Below are 14,967 nucleotides of genomic sequence, written 5' to 3' on the forward strand. Positions count from 1 at the left end.
ATTAGGCTACTCATAAAATGCACATATACTCATTATTCATTCAGCCGTTTACAGGATGATGTCGGATATTATGCAGGATTTATGTGCATAATGAAGTCACGATTTCGTAAAACATCAAGTCATGCATGGACGGCCGCAATAACCGTCTGGTCACTGTGATTACTGGGGTATTTAAAGCAACAGAGTCGTCGGTCAGAATCAGATTCTGCAGTCAGAAAAGGATGAAATGTTTATTCTGTTGTTCGGGTTTGGGAAAAAGTTGTCTTATTCCTAAAAAGGCTGTGCTTGTAATCACATTCCCCGCACAAATGTCATAAACCCGCATGAGCTTATCTAGAAAACGGAAAGGTCAAAATCAAATAAATAAAGCCAACCTGATTTGAATTAGTCAATAATATATAACATATTTTTGGATATGCGCTCTAGCGTCACATGAAGTAGCTTAGGAAAAAGTGAAAATTTGCATACTGCTCAGGGTCTCTCCTCCCTATCCTTCTCTCTATATCTCCCTCCCTCTCGCACTCTCACGGCAGACGACACACGTTCTGGCACACACACACACACACACATACACACAGCGCTTAGACGCTCCAGTTCTCCACTGACCTGAAGCGGTTGGCTCTGCTGGAAAGTAGAATCGGAACTTCGCCGGGCGCAGAGAAACAATCAACACATTGTTTAAGCTCCAATTCTAAACTCAAACGAAGGCGCCGTTCGTATATAGGTAAGAGGTAAGTGTTGGTCGGCTTTTTACCCATCTATGCGCATAGCAGTTTATGTACTGTATGATTGTAGGGTTGATCCCAATCTGAGATTGAAACAACAACAAAACGGTCACCCCGCCACTTTTTTGGTAAACAGCTGAGGGACGGGAAATGTTACCATTTTCAATTTCAGAGACTGAGCAATGGATGCAAGGACTGTCCATCCGTGAAATCAAAATGTTGGTTTTAACCATTTTTTGGAGCTATACATTGTTTACAAACCATGGAGTAAAACAAGCTTACATTTTGGGTTCTGATGGGATAAGACAGTTGAACTAAGCTCTGAAGCATTTATAAGTTATATTCTTCAAGGACCAATGGCTATATATCAGAAGAAGTCCAAAATGGATGTACCAATCCCAGCTCTTTCAGATGCTGAATAGAGACTATCTATCTATCTATCTATCTATCTATCTATCTATCTATCTATCTATCTATCTATCTATTATCCTTTATTTATTCAGGGGAGTCCCTTTGAGACCAAGGTCTCTTTTTCAAAGGTGCCCTGATTACAAAATATATACACATCACATCATTATTTACATCAAGACTTTAAAAGGACACAACCTACATAGGCAATACATTTTGTTTTACAGACAACAATCAATTATAACAAGAGCACTCCTCCACTGAGGAATCCTTAATCAAGTTCCTAAAATGGCTCAATGATACTAAAGCAGGAAGTCTTAGAGTATCCTGCAGGTCATTTCATGCCCAAGGAGCACAATGACTAAAGGCAGTTCTACCAGCTCAGAAGAGACACGTGGGACCTCGAGAACTAACCAATCTTGAGACCATGTCTGATAAGTGCTAGGTCTCCAGGTGATAAGGGATGTAATATAGTATGGGAGTTTATGGACAATTCCTTCATATGCATACTTAAAGAGCCAGTGTTGTGTCCTTCTAGAGGCTAGTGAACAACGTCGGTCACTTTGGTGCCATGGCCCAGATGGGTCTTCCCTTGTAGGGGGGAGGTCAAAGGGGTGTGAATGTAGCAGAGGTGATTTGGAATCACAGTCTTGTGATGGGTAGCCCTACCTGAGACATGTAGGCTAAACTCAACTGTCGCCCTCTTTGAGACTGTCTTCTTGGTCTAACTGACACACACCTTCCACACAGGAGAGCCTAGTTCCAACCTAGTTCTGTCACAAAGGCTGTCAAAAGGGCTGTGGTTGAAACTAAATTAGATTAAACTTACATTTGTTTGTGATTTATAGATATGGAAAAAGGAATGTAACCTTTAAAAAAACATGGATATTAATTGAAATGCTTGAACAGTATGCTACACACACACAACATATCCATAGTTCACATACATCACACACGTGTATAACACATTAACATCTATTATGTATCTTAGTTTATGACCCGGTCAGCGACAGGGTTTTGCGTAACTAAGTTGGCAATGGAATAGACTCTATGAGATCCTCTCTTGGCAACAGGTCTGCCAGATTATGTAACATATCGTGCCATACTCAAAAACCTTCTGTCAGGAGGCAGACATTAACACGAGCTTTGCAAGCTGTAGCCTGTTCCTTCCACGTTGGACTGTGAAATGAAAAAACTTTATTCATTTGCATGCATTTGAATTGCGCCTGCCAAATGAATTCGGCCAGCTCACGGGCATCCTTTTTAGGGTCATATTGCATACATACACCCAGGTATAGATGCAGTCTAGACGATCTACTATGTGTTTGCTTCTAACCCTCTATGTAAAATATAATGTTGTGTGGTGACAGTGCACTTGCAAGTTTGCACTTGCACTTATTTTCAGATTAATCAAATATGAAACAATGTATTCCTTTGTTGAGCCTTTTGCTCTACCTTCTACTACCCGTTTATTCCCTTTTGAAAATAGGAGCTGTAAACTGAATAAGTAGTTTGTCTCGGGCAGTTTTGAATATCTGTGTTGGTTAGAGTGGGACTTTCCTTCAGGCCTGTTCACCATCCGTTAATGACGAGGCCAGTGGCAGTGGGCTGTGTGATGTCTATCATTTCCATAGATTTGAATATGGTTTTCCATATCGCCGGGAGCTGGTTAGGGCCGGTCTTAATGCCTAGTTGGAGCCTCACTCAATAATTCAAGAGAATATTTCTATTTTTCTCCCTCCACCTGACATGCCCTTGTATATACTTAAACGGGCAATCTGGGATTGGTACATCAATTTTTCGACTTTTAAATTAATAATATATAGCTATCGATTCTTGAAGAATATAACTCATAAATGACTCATGAGCGTAGTTCAACTGACTTACCCCATTATAACCGAAAATATAAGATTTTTGTAAACAAACACTGTTTCGCTTCAAAACATAGTCATTCTGATCTCATGGATGGTCAGTCCTTGCATCCATAGCCCCGTCTATGAAATTGAGAGTGCTGACATTTCTCCAGCCCCATACCTCAGCTTGTTTACCAAAAAAGTGACGGGAGACGGCGTTGTTGTTGTTTGAATCCCAGATTGCCCCTTTAAGGCAAAGGAGAAATGAACTGCATCTGTGAGTCCTTCACTGTTGATTGTTGACTTGTGGCTCTCTAGGGTAAAGGATTCCGGAATCAATCTAGGACAATCAAGGAAATCATGTTGTGTTGCGAGTGGCTGGCTCATGCATGCAATCACACATGACGCATACACACACACACACACACACACACACACACACACACACACACACACACACAGAGAGAGAGAGAGAGACAGAGAGAGAGAGAGACAGTCAGAAAGATACACAGAGAGTGATCTGCACCCCGATACTGGAAGAATAGTCTTCTCTCCTCGTCCACTGTCCACTCGTCTCCTCTTGACCCGGCAATTCATATTTATGGTAATTCATATTTGTGTCGCCATTTGAAGAACCGAAGTATTGTTCACTCAATCATTAGGCACTTCAACTATTGCTATTCACATGAATAACATTTTCTTAAAGGTGCAATCTGGGATTGGTACATCCATTGTTAAAATGAATTAGTCCATCTTTTAAATGAATGATATAGCCATTGATTCTTGAAGAATAAAACCTATAAATGCCTCATTAGCTGAATTCAACTGTCTTACCCCATCAGAACCCAAAATATAAGCTTGTTTTACCCCATTGTTTGTAAACAATGTAATTGTAAACAAAAACTGTATAGCTTCTAAACATTCATTAAAATGATCATTTTGATCTCATGGATGGTCAGTTCTTGCATCCATAGCTCTGTCTACGAAATTTAGAGGGATTGCACTCCAGCCCCATCCCTCTGCTGTTTACCAAAAATGTGTGTGTGTGGGGGGGGGGGGGATTGCTTTATTGTTGTTCGAATCCCAGATTGCCCTTTTAATGCTGCCGTTGTCCCACTCCTCACTGAACATTAATTGATTAAAAGCTATGTGATGGTTTGAGGTCATCAGTAATTGTCATCACAAGATATGATGCAGGATTGGACATGATGTTCTCACCACTACCTTCTCTCCTCCCCTCGTCTCCTCCCCTCGTCTCCTTCAGATATTTCTGAGGTAGGAGACAAGTGGAAGTGTAGAAGATGAGCAATAGTGAAACATTTGGGATGCACCCAAAGAGAGACAGACATGCATACTCACAGAAAGAGAGAGAGAGAGACAGAGACAGACATACAGTTAGACAGAGACAGACAGACAGACAGACAGACAGACAGACAGACTGGCAGGCAGAGACAGACAGACAGACAGACAGACAGACAGACTGGCAGGCAGAGACAGATAGACAGATGGATAGAGACACACACACACACACACACACACACACACACACACACACACACACACACACACACACACACACACACACACACACACACACACACACACACACACACAAAAACCAAGGCGGGTTAGCCCTCTGCAAATATTTTGATGGGTGCATCCATCCAGATCCAGCTGTTATAATGTCACTCACGGTGAGTCTTTAGCTGGGCCTTTGTCTCAATGTAAATGGCAACAACAAACACGTGTGTGGTCCTTTGATCTCCCACTGGAGTCTCTCTTTGTTTGTCCCACTCACGTATAAATGATGAAAAGGGTGCACGCTAACAAGAGCTCTGGTGCCTGCAGAGAGAGTGTGTTGTGTTTGTGGTCAGACACCGTAATCGCAATCATAAGTATGCATAATTAGCGCCATTGCCAGACCACTTTAGTGGGGGATGTTTTGTTTGTCCTTTAATGTCTTTAAAAGGCATGGAAGCGAAGAAAATGCCTTGAAGGCACGAGATGCAGGATTGTGCTCTTCTGACTGCAGTGTGTCTCCACTCCTCTCTTTGACAGGCTCTCTTGCAGCAGTACACCTTACACAAAGTCGGAAATACCGTACCTCGTCGTAACGTCCCTCAACTGGCTGTTCAAAGCAGCAACATTTCAAACAATTGCTACTGTTATGCTTTCTTCATCCAGAACTCCAGACCTGCCCCATAGAGAAGTGAACATAGTGACTGCACCTTGGGTTCTTAGTATGAAGTCTTCTCCGAAGGACAACTTGAGTAATATTGGGTTGAGTTTTTGGACCAACATCAAATCAATGTTCTGTACATGGGCATAGTCTGGGACCAGTGGAGGCTGGGGGAGGTAGAAATACACATCAGGCTCTGTGTAATGTCAGGGTCTCCTCCATGCTCTTCCTTGCTTTAGTAGACATTTGCCAATTGTTATAACAGTCCACTAGATCACAGAGGGCAATGATATCAGTCCTGTACAATTTCTTGAACAGAACACATCAACAACGGTTGGAGCGATTGAATTAAAGGATTGTACATTTTGTAAAGAACACACAGTTCAGTTGCTGGCTATTGGAATATCGTGTACCTAGATACTCACATTTTTCAAGGACCGAAATGGAATTCAATTAAATTCCAGAATTGATGGAATTAAAAAAGGAATTCTCCCCAACCCTGACACACACACACACACACACACACACAGACACACACACAGACACACACACACACACACACACACACACACACACACACACACACACACACAGACACACACACACACACACACACACACACACACACACACACACACACACACGCATAGCCACTGCCCTTTCGAGTATGGCACTTATTGTCATACAAGGGGTCTTAGTTATTGCCTGCTTACTATGTATCCGTGGCAAAAGCCAAGGGGGAACATGCATTATATTTTGTAATGGAAGGTTTGCTTGGCAGAGGGGATCCAATCAGTGGATTAATCACTCTACCCCACCACACACACACACACACACACACACACACACACACACACACACACACACACACACACACACAGTGCCCATCAGGACTGCCAATGGTTTAGGGGAGTGGGCATATGTCCAGCTGATTCATTTCTCATTTTCATATTTGGCCTGTTGGAGCATTGAGTGTCTCCATTGGCCATGCTTGGCTAAGTGGGACTGACATCAAGCATCGAATGTGATGGTAACCCACAGATACAAGCAAAACTGTGGATGGGTGCAACAGAGTGGCCCCATATGGATGGGCTGATGTCTGTGCATGGTGTGGTTTATTTCAGGGTGAGCAACAGGCTACTGTTCAAGCTTTGATACACCTGATCTGACGATGGGAGTGTCGCACCACCCATTGCCACCCGTACGTCCCTTCATTGTTACAGCAGTTATTTCAGTTCCTGACTGAAATGAGAAGTTCAACAGGAACATAGCTGCAATAGTTTCCTTATTGCTGTCATAAAGCTGAACTACTTCCTGTTTGATGGCCAACATGTTAAACCAGAATTATTTACTTTCCCTGCAGTGAGCTACCACATCCTTGTTCCTGGTGTCAGACACTCTGCTCAAACTCACACTATGATCTCCTTTATAAAAAAGACTGCTCATTTGCATGAACATTTTTCTTGCCACAAAAGTAGAGCAGGCAGGGTCCCAGCACTGACTCAAATTTAATATGATGGAGGAACGTATACATAATTTAGACTCGGGTTTTAAGGTTTTAAGTTCCAAATGGTATTATTTGGCTACTACTATACCTAGCTGTATTACAGTATTTTCTCACCTTATTTATAATGTTACCAAAACGTCACGTAACAATCCTGTAAGTTATGCGTAGGATAACATAGTAATGTCACACACATATTTTCTGAAGTTGAAAATAAACAAAATCCACTCACTTAATATTCTGTATTTTGAATGGTTTCACATGGTTTTCACTTTCATCAACATTATCTGAACCACAACATAGTAATCTGATGAAATTGAAGATTTGTGGGCCATATCTGGTCTTCTGGTGGCACATATGGCTGAGTGCCAAAAACTGTAAATATTATATGGGCCAGCCCTGGGTGAGAGTTGGCAATTTGCTGTTGGCCAGCTCTGGTATGAGGAATGTGGCCCTGATACGTTCCTCCCAGTCAGCAGACAATTGGGCCAGATCTGGTCTTGTGGTAGCACATGGGGCTGAGTGCCGGAAATAAATAAATATAGATTTATTTCCTGTTCAACTGCTCGTTCACGCAAATATCTAATGGTGTGAGGGATATTTTCTTGGCACACTTTGGGCCCCTTAGTACCAATTGAGCATCGTTTAAACGCCACAGCCTACCCGAGTATTGTTGCTGACCATGTCCATCCCTTTATGACCACAGTGTACCCATCTTCTGATGGCTACTTCCAGCAGGATAACCATGTCACAAAGCTCACATCATCTCAAACTGGTTTCTTGAACATGACAATGAGTTCACTGTACTCCAATGGCCTCCACAGTCACCAGATCTCAATCCAATAGAGCACCTTTGGGATGTGGTGGAATGGGAGATTTGCATCATGGATGTGTAGCCGACAAATCTGCAGCAATGATGCTATCATGTCAATATGGACCAAAATCTCTGAGGAATGTTTCCAGCACCTTGTTGAATCTATGCCATTTTTGGTTTAAATGTGGGGGGACCAGTTCTGGGTGAGGATTAGCAGTTTGCTTATTGGCAAACTCTGTCTTGAGGCTTGAATAGGTTACTGTAATTGCAGGGTCACGTGGATGAATGAAGAAATTAGTGAAGAAATGGCATGAAAATGTTAATTCTGTAAAAGCTGTTCCACATCTCAACTCACACCCTATGCCCCTCCCTCCTCTCCCACTTGACTAGCCCTAACCCTTACACGAGGAATGTTGATCCACTGCTGGGAACAATATAGCAATATTTATGGATAAACTGGTGGTTTGGGTTTTCAAAGCACCTGTGAAATTGTCTCACACAATCCCAAGTCACATCCCAACCCAACTGAGCCACCAGTGTTTAGAAACACATATGGCCTTCATTTGGGGAAATCTACTCATCTACTCATCTGGTTAAGAGTTTGACTGTGGAACACAGACTCATCAGAACCAGATGAGATGGGAAAACATACAGACCATCTGAAAAATCGATTGCTTATGCATTTGTTTAGATTGATGTGTGCCTAAGCTGGGTAGCTAAGTGTCCTTGTAATTAGTCATTTTCTCTTCAAGTCGTAAAGGTCTTTTCAGAATCAGGCTCATAGGCAAATGACAGCTGAAGATAAAACGTGCCTGATGACTGTCACAGATGGGACCAATTCCAAACCAGTTATTCATTCCTTGGCTTGGGGCCTCACTGACTTGGACGTATGGCCATGTGGCATAACCCTCTGGTAGGTACGGTACAGGAAAGGTTATAATTCACCCTGTTGTGAGGGGTAGTCAACAATGGCCCCAGGGATGAGGGATCAGTTTGGAATAGGGCCATCATATAAACTCACCGATCACTTTATTTGGAACAGCCTCAATTCTTTGTGGCATTGTTCAGTATTAAGAAAACATTTCTCACACCATTACACCACAAGATGTTGGCAACATTCCTTTGAGATTCTAGTCCATGATAACATGATTGCATCATGCAATTCCTGCAGGTGTTGTATTGGATTCAGATCCGGTGACTGTGAAGGCCACTGAAGAACACTGAACTCATTGTCATGTTCATGAAACCAGTTTGAGACGACTTCTGCTTTGTGACACGGTGCATTATCATGCTGGAAGTAGCCATTAGAAGATGGGTAAATTGTGGCCATGAAGGGATGCATGTGGTCAGCAACAATACTCAAATAGGCTGTGGCATTCAAGCGATGATTGATTGGTATTAACAAATTAAGAAAACATTCCTCACACCATTACACCACCTCCACCATGAGACGGTGTACAGGTGTTCCTAATAAAGTGAATGTGTGTTTGTGTACCTGTAATGAGATCTATGGCTTTGTACAGTACCTGTGATGAGAAATGCCTTCCTGTCTTCCTCTTTTGTTTAGGTTGTGGTCCTCGGGCTTACAAACAGGATGACAGACGTAATGAACACCTGTGATTCGACAGTGGGAGACTTCGGTGTCGGCGGGACCACGGGAGACGAGGGTATATCCTTTCAGGTGGGACTAACAGACACAAAAAAGGTTCTCAACACAAGCGTCAAAGACAGTAAATACAAACACAGATTCGAGCAATTGAAGATGCACCTTTTTGCGCATACACACAACACAAGGCATAAACACACTGACACACACCCGCCCTCCTACCCCAACCCACCCAACACCCCTACACACAGACATTAACACCAAAAACAGTCCCACAAACACACATGGACACGCACGCACACACACACACACACACTCACTCACACACATACTCCATATATACTCAGTACAAACGTCTCTCTCTCTCTCTCTCTTTCTTCTCCTCCTTGTAGACCAGTGACAGGTGCAAATGTCCCGCCATCGCTCTGAGCAGACAGGAGAGCTATTTCCGACTTCACCTCCATCACTGCCTTCACCCCTCCCTTTCATCCCTCCTCTCCCAAAAAAGCCAATTTGACTCCTGCCCATAAATTCAGGGCCCTCCAAAAGAACCCACTGTTCTCTGGTGACTCTAAAGTAAAGGTCACAATCCGCTCAGGAAATTAGCGTCTCTTCACTTGAATTACAGAAGCATGCGGGGGCCTTAATTGGCGAGTTAAATAGGGGCTTTCTGTGTAAAGCTGCCACAGGCTCTCAAGGAAGAGATGGCAGCCAATCAAATGGCAAGCTGATCCTGTCTTGGCCAATTGGTTGGCTCCAATGCGGATGCAAGTGTCTGCTGTGGCTAAGCCCCCTCGTCCTCCTTCAGTGGTGTTATGAAAGTGGTCGCACCACACATGATGTGTGACTCACATCCTCACAGCTCCAAATGAGGCCTGGGCTTTCGCGAGGGAAGTCACGCTCGCGGTGTGCGTTGAATGCAAAACACCTTGTTATCCTGGCATCCGTCTCGTAGCATTAAAAGCCATTTCAGAGCAGAGACCAAAGCCAGTCAGGGATGAGGTTGAAAACATATTTCCTATTCAGGTCACTATCTATGTCTGACACAACTAACTCCTTACCACTATCACTGCGCATAATTTGATGCTTATGCGAATATTCAAATGCTGTCTGATTCTGGAATGTGTTTTAAAATCAAACTGAATCAGAATGGATTCAGGGGCTGGCATCTGATTAAGTAAAATATTTCAAAACAGAAGCCATAATCGCAAAAATATTAAGGCACTAAATTTTTGGGAAAAAAAGTTTTAAAAGCCTTCATTGTGCGGCTTATGCGTTTGGGCGTTTGCCTTTGTCAGGGTAGCATAGTGAAACAGTGAACGGTCAGACTTACCTTTGACCCGCTAGTGTTTTTGTTGTGTCACTTGATTAGAGATTACTTGGTAAATTATGGATACTTAAAAAGTAGTCTATTGATCCGGAGAGTCGACCCAATATTTTATTTGGTTTATTTAGCTGCAGTTTAGCATTGAGTGCAGATCAGTGAGAGTGGTTGGATCCCAGTTAGCAGTGGTCGGATCCCAGTTAGCAGTGGCTGGATCCCAGTTAGCAGTGGTTGGATCCCAGTTAGCAGTGGCTGGATCCCAGTTAGCAGTGGTTGGATCCCAGTTAGCAGTGGCTGGAACCCAGTTAGCAGTGGTTGGATCCCAGTTAGCAGTGGTTGGATCCCAGTTAGCAGTGGTTGGATCCCAGTTAGCAGTGGCTGGATCCCAGTTAGCAGTGGTTGGATCCCAGTTAGCAGTGGTTGGATCCCAGTTAGCAGTGGTTGGATCCCAGTTAGCAGTGGCTGGAGTTGGCTGCTAATGTCAACGTAGCAAAAATCTAGGATCAGCTTTCTCAACTGTAATCCTGACCGTTGAGGGAAACAACCGCGAAACTCACGTTCGATCAGCCTCCATCTCATCCCGACCTTGTCCAATGTCATGTCATGTATTGCTCGTCTTTCCATTCTTTGGCGGCCCTAACATGGTGGTCTTTCCAGATTTTTCCGGACTCCCACGAGCGGTTCCCTAAGCTGTCCAAGCGGCTGCCGTCCATCGTGGTGGAGCCCAGCGAGAGCGGGGAGGTGGAGAGTGGGGAGCTCCGCTGGCCCCCAGATGACCTCAGCTCCCCGGGCGATGACCCTGGAGAGACACAGGCCCAGCCAGCAGGTGAGAACCACTCAAGCTTCCATATCCGTAGAGCAAGAAGTGCCTTCCCAATTATTTTAATGAAAGATTATTTTATTGGGTGGAAAATGTCAACAAAGGTTTTTGTTGTTGAAGTACATGGTTTATTGTTATAAATATGTTTTCTGTGTGTGTGTGTGTGTGTGTGTGTGTGTGTGTGTGTGTGTGTGTGTTTTCATCCCAGGTGAGGAGCATCAAGCTCAGGAAGAGCAGGTGATGGGAGGAGTGATGGGAGGAGTCTCAAACTGACCTGCAGTGCTGGCACCCTTCCAGCCATTCACTGTGAACGTCTCCATGATGGATAGCAGCGCGGAGGATGGTCTCACGGTTCAGCCCTGCCGTCCAACTAGACTACTTGGTGGGGCTGAACCCTGTACGATTGATTGATTGTCTTAAATAGATAATATGTGCCAAACTCAAGAGGGTAGCTTGCTACTGTAGATTAACTTGTTGCTTGTTTTACATTTTTAGGTTTCACAACAACATTTTTATGTACACCCTTTTAGAGTTTGTTCATTTGTAGTCTATAGACATGACATAGTTACCACTTAGGCTCTGTATATAAAATGTGAATGTATCTGCCTTAGACCACAGTCTGTAACACTGTGCTTGTGTGAAAATGATACATACACTGTAGATATACATATGGGAAATGGGAAAGGGGAGTATGGGAAAGGGGAATTCATCTTGATTAATGTGTCTTTCTTAATTGTCATTTACTGCTTCTGCTCTTTTTAATCTTTGTTTAGATTCTCTGTGGACGTACCTCTCCTTTTTAAATTTGTATCCCACTTCTTTCATCAAAAGGAATACAACTTTGCTTAAAAGTTTATATTACTGCGCTAATGACTATTTATGTAGCCACAAACAATAATCCACACACAAAACTAATGTACCACAATCTACATTCCAAAAGACACAAATGGTAGAAAAATCGAGAAAAAAATGTTGGGGAAAATATGACATCTGTTCTTATAGACAAGTTTAAATACTCTTTACATATTTACATATACTTTAAATACTTTTAATTTAAATACTCTTTACATATTCCCTGAAAGTGGGCGAGTATGTGGGATAATGATCTATAACAGCATGCTCAATCATCCAAATGATTGATGAGATCACAATGGTTATTGTAGACGCAGTTGGCTAGAATATCTGGAGTTCTAAAGATAGTTCAACAAAGTTCATGTCTCTCCAAGCAATATTTGATTATACCTAAAAGCCGTGAAGTAACTCTGTCTTAGGAATGATTACCTTTTTTTTTTTTTAAAACGCCGTTTTTAACTCATAAATGACAACATTGTTTTCGAGTATGAAACTGTCATATTAAATCTTTGTAAAAGTTTAACAGTTTGACATACTGTTTGTATCAGTATGGTATAACAGGGTTATAGCGGTCAGCATATATATATAATTAATCACTTGATAAAGGTGCGTTGATGTGTTGTCAGGCAGACATTATAGAAAGCCATTTTATGTTGTGTTATCATTTCTAGCACAAATAAGATAACTACTTTATAACTACACAAATAAGATAACTACAAATAAGATAACTACTAAGATAAGTACTTTAGATAGGACAATGAGGGTTGTTGGAGCCCAGTGGAGTACGGAGAAGTGGCTCTGATCTAGAATCAGTTTTGCATTTTTGCTCATAATGGTTGAGGTTAGGATTTAGGGTTAGGGTTAGGGGTGATCCTAGATCTGTGCCAAGGGGCAACTTCAACTCGGAGTTTGTACAACACATAGAGGGGAGTTATCGCCGTCTACAGTATATGTGCCTTATGTTCCTCTGCAGATAGTTGTTTCAGTGTATCTTCACAAATAACACTTAATAACACCGTAATAACACTTTTGAACCGTAATAACACTTTTGAACCATAATAACACTTTTGAACCGTAATAACACTTTTGAACCGTAATAACACTTAATAACACCGTAATAACACTTTCCATAAAGATACAAGTTGTAACGATAGCGTAGAATACAGTGACGTGCTGTAAGGTCTGAGGCCAGTTGGCACTATAGGCTATTTGCACTAAGCAACCTCACAAAAAGGCTATCCCTGCAAATTTGTTGCAGGCCAAGATTATTCTCACTGCAACGCAGCGTGTTACACTCAATATCGTAGCGGCCATGAAGTGTACAACCTATATTATTTTGGTCATAAACAAACCGCGTATCTGATTAGTTAGTTGAGGAGTCAGACGAGGGTAGGCCTATTAGCCTAATCTAAAGCCAAATGTAGCCTAAACAAATATAAAAGCCGAATAATCAACAATGTCCAATGCATTTTTTTATTATTCCTATAAATGTTATTTAAATTTAACTCACGCACCCTTAACATACGAACTTATTTAATGTGACTGAGTATCCCAGCTGGGTTGGCCAGCAGCGCCTTGGTGCATCTTGAAGGGAAACTTTGGCACCCTCTAGCGGAAATGTACGGCTGTAGCTTAATCTTCTCAAGATTGGTTCCCCTTTCGCCACTTAAACACATCCTTTATGCGTTCGCCTTGATCATCATTTAAACTATGAAATACAGAATATTAGGGATTAGAGTTAGGGATGATCTATGGACACCCACAACAATCATGACAACGCACAAAGGAAAAGTCCCAACAAGGGTTACAAACAAGTAGCATGCTAAACAAGGCGTATGAAAACGTGCGTCTATAGCCTAATAAAACCGCACCATTCCCATAGCCTAACCAAGGACTGCCTCTCCCGTATGCTATTAAATCGTAGGCGATATTAATCGATTGATCGGCTTGATCCATATTCTAGAAGTGTTGCCGAGTAGACTATAAACATTTGCCATAATCTTTGATGACAAAAAGATTTTGAAGGAGAGAGGATAGGAGCATAGGCCTATGTATTATTGTTTTTACGGTTTAATATGGGTGGCGTGCCTGAAACTTCTGGGCCGATTTTTCATCACAGTCAGTCACTGGACATGCATGGTTAAGCTTGTCAACCTCAAAGAGGAGAGGGCGCCTATTGGCCTGCTGTTGGCATTTTTGTCACTTGGATTATACTCACACCCGAGGACGCGTTGTGCAACTTCATAGATCCATTTCAATCCCTAATCCTCTCTGCAATTCGTTTTTAGATCAGGTTATCCTATACAGCCATGAGAGTTTTGCGGTACCCACTCTTGTATGTGCTCCTCTGGGAAGGAGTGTCTGCATGTGGTAACAGGTTTAGGTTGCCAGGGCTTAAGTGGAGGACATATAGGCGTAGCGTCCAATATAGGCGAAAAGTAAATTGAAATACATTTACCAAAATTGTATAATTAGGCTATGCCCAACGTGAGAGAGTACTTTGGCGTTTATTCTTGCAGCAATAACTAAAAAATTCCTATCGCACACCTACTACAGAAACAATGGATTTTCCAAAATCACTTAGTCACCCAACTTGACAGTTAGAGTGACTGTAGGCCTAGCTAACCGGAGGACCTACACTCCTGTTGTTGACCTCCATGTATGTCCAATTTAGGCAAATCCTGAAGACAGTGGGAGAAAAATACAATCTTTTCTGAGCTGGAAACATTTGCGGCCTCCCTACAGGAAACACATTTACAGGGGTAGGAGGTTGTTAGTGCAAATAGCCCATTGGACGTGAAAGCATTGGCCGCTGCTGTTGACCCTGGCCTCCATTTTGTACCAGATCACTGCAAATATGGGAAGTACGTGTTCAGAAATCA

At 42.5% G+C, this 14,967-nt stretch overlaps 1 protein-coding gene across 2 annotated transcripts; it reads left to right on the forward strand.

Annotated features, from left to right (window-relative positions):
• The first annotated feature begins 541 nt into the window (after positions 1-541).
• On the forward strand, positions 542-12,099 carry LOC310818378 (uncharacterized protein). 2 transcript variants are annotated; one of them, XM_083689320.1, is made up of 4 exons: positions 542-731; positions 9,051-9,164; positions 11,071-11,239; positions 11,442-12,099. In XM_083689320.1, the coding sequence occupies exons 2-4, from the start codon at positions 9,078-9,080 to the stop codon at positions 11,504-11,506; spliced, it is 321 nt and encodes a 106-aa protein (XP_083545446.1). In that variant the 5' UTR covers positions 542-731; positions 9,051-9,077; the 3' UTR covers positions 11,507-12,099. The 2 variants fall into 2 exon arrangements, with proteins under 2 accessions (XP_083545446.1, XP_083545447.1); XM_083689321.1 differs by having other exon boundaries at positions 542-724.
• Positions 12,100-14,967: the final 2,868 nt, after the last annotated feature.

Source organism: Argentina silus (assembly GCF_951799395.1).
Source record: "Argentina silus genome assembly, chromosome: 17".
NCBI lineage: Eukaryota > Metazoa > Chordata > Actinopteri > Argentiniformes > Argentinidae > Argentina > Argentina silus.

Excerpts from the sequence above, each read along its gene's own strand:
- LOC310818378 (XM_083689320.1), top strand. The coding sequence starts at position 9,078 with ATGACAGACGTAATGAACACCTGTGATTCGACAGTGGGAGACTTCGGT. Across the intron at positions 9,165-11,070 it reads ACGAGGGTATATCCTTTCAG|ATTTTTCCGGACTCCCACGA; the intron begins GTGGGACTAACA and ends TGGTCTTTCCAG. Across the intron at positions 11,240-11,441 it reads GACACAGGCCCAGCCAGCAG|GTGAGGAGCATCAAGCTCAG; the intron begins GTGAGAACCACT and ends TTTTCATCCCAG.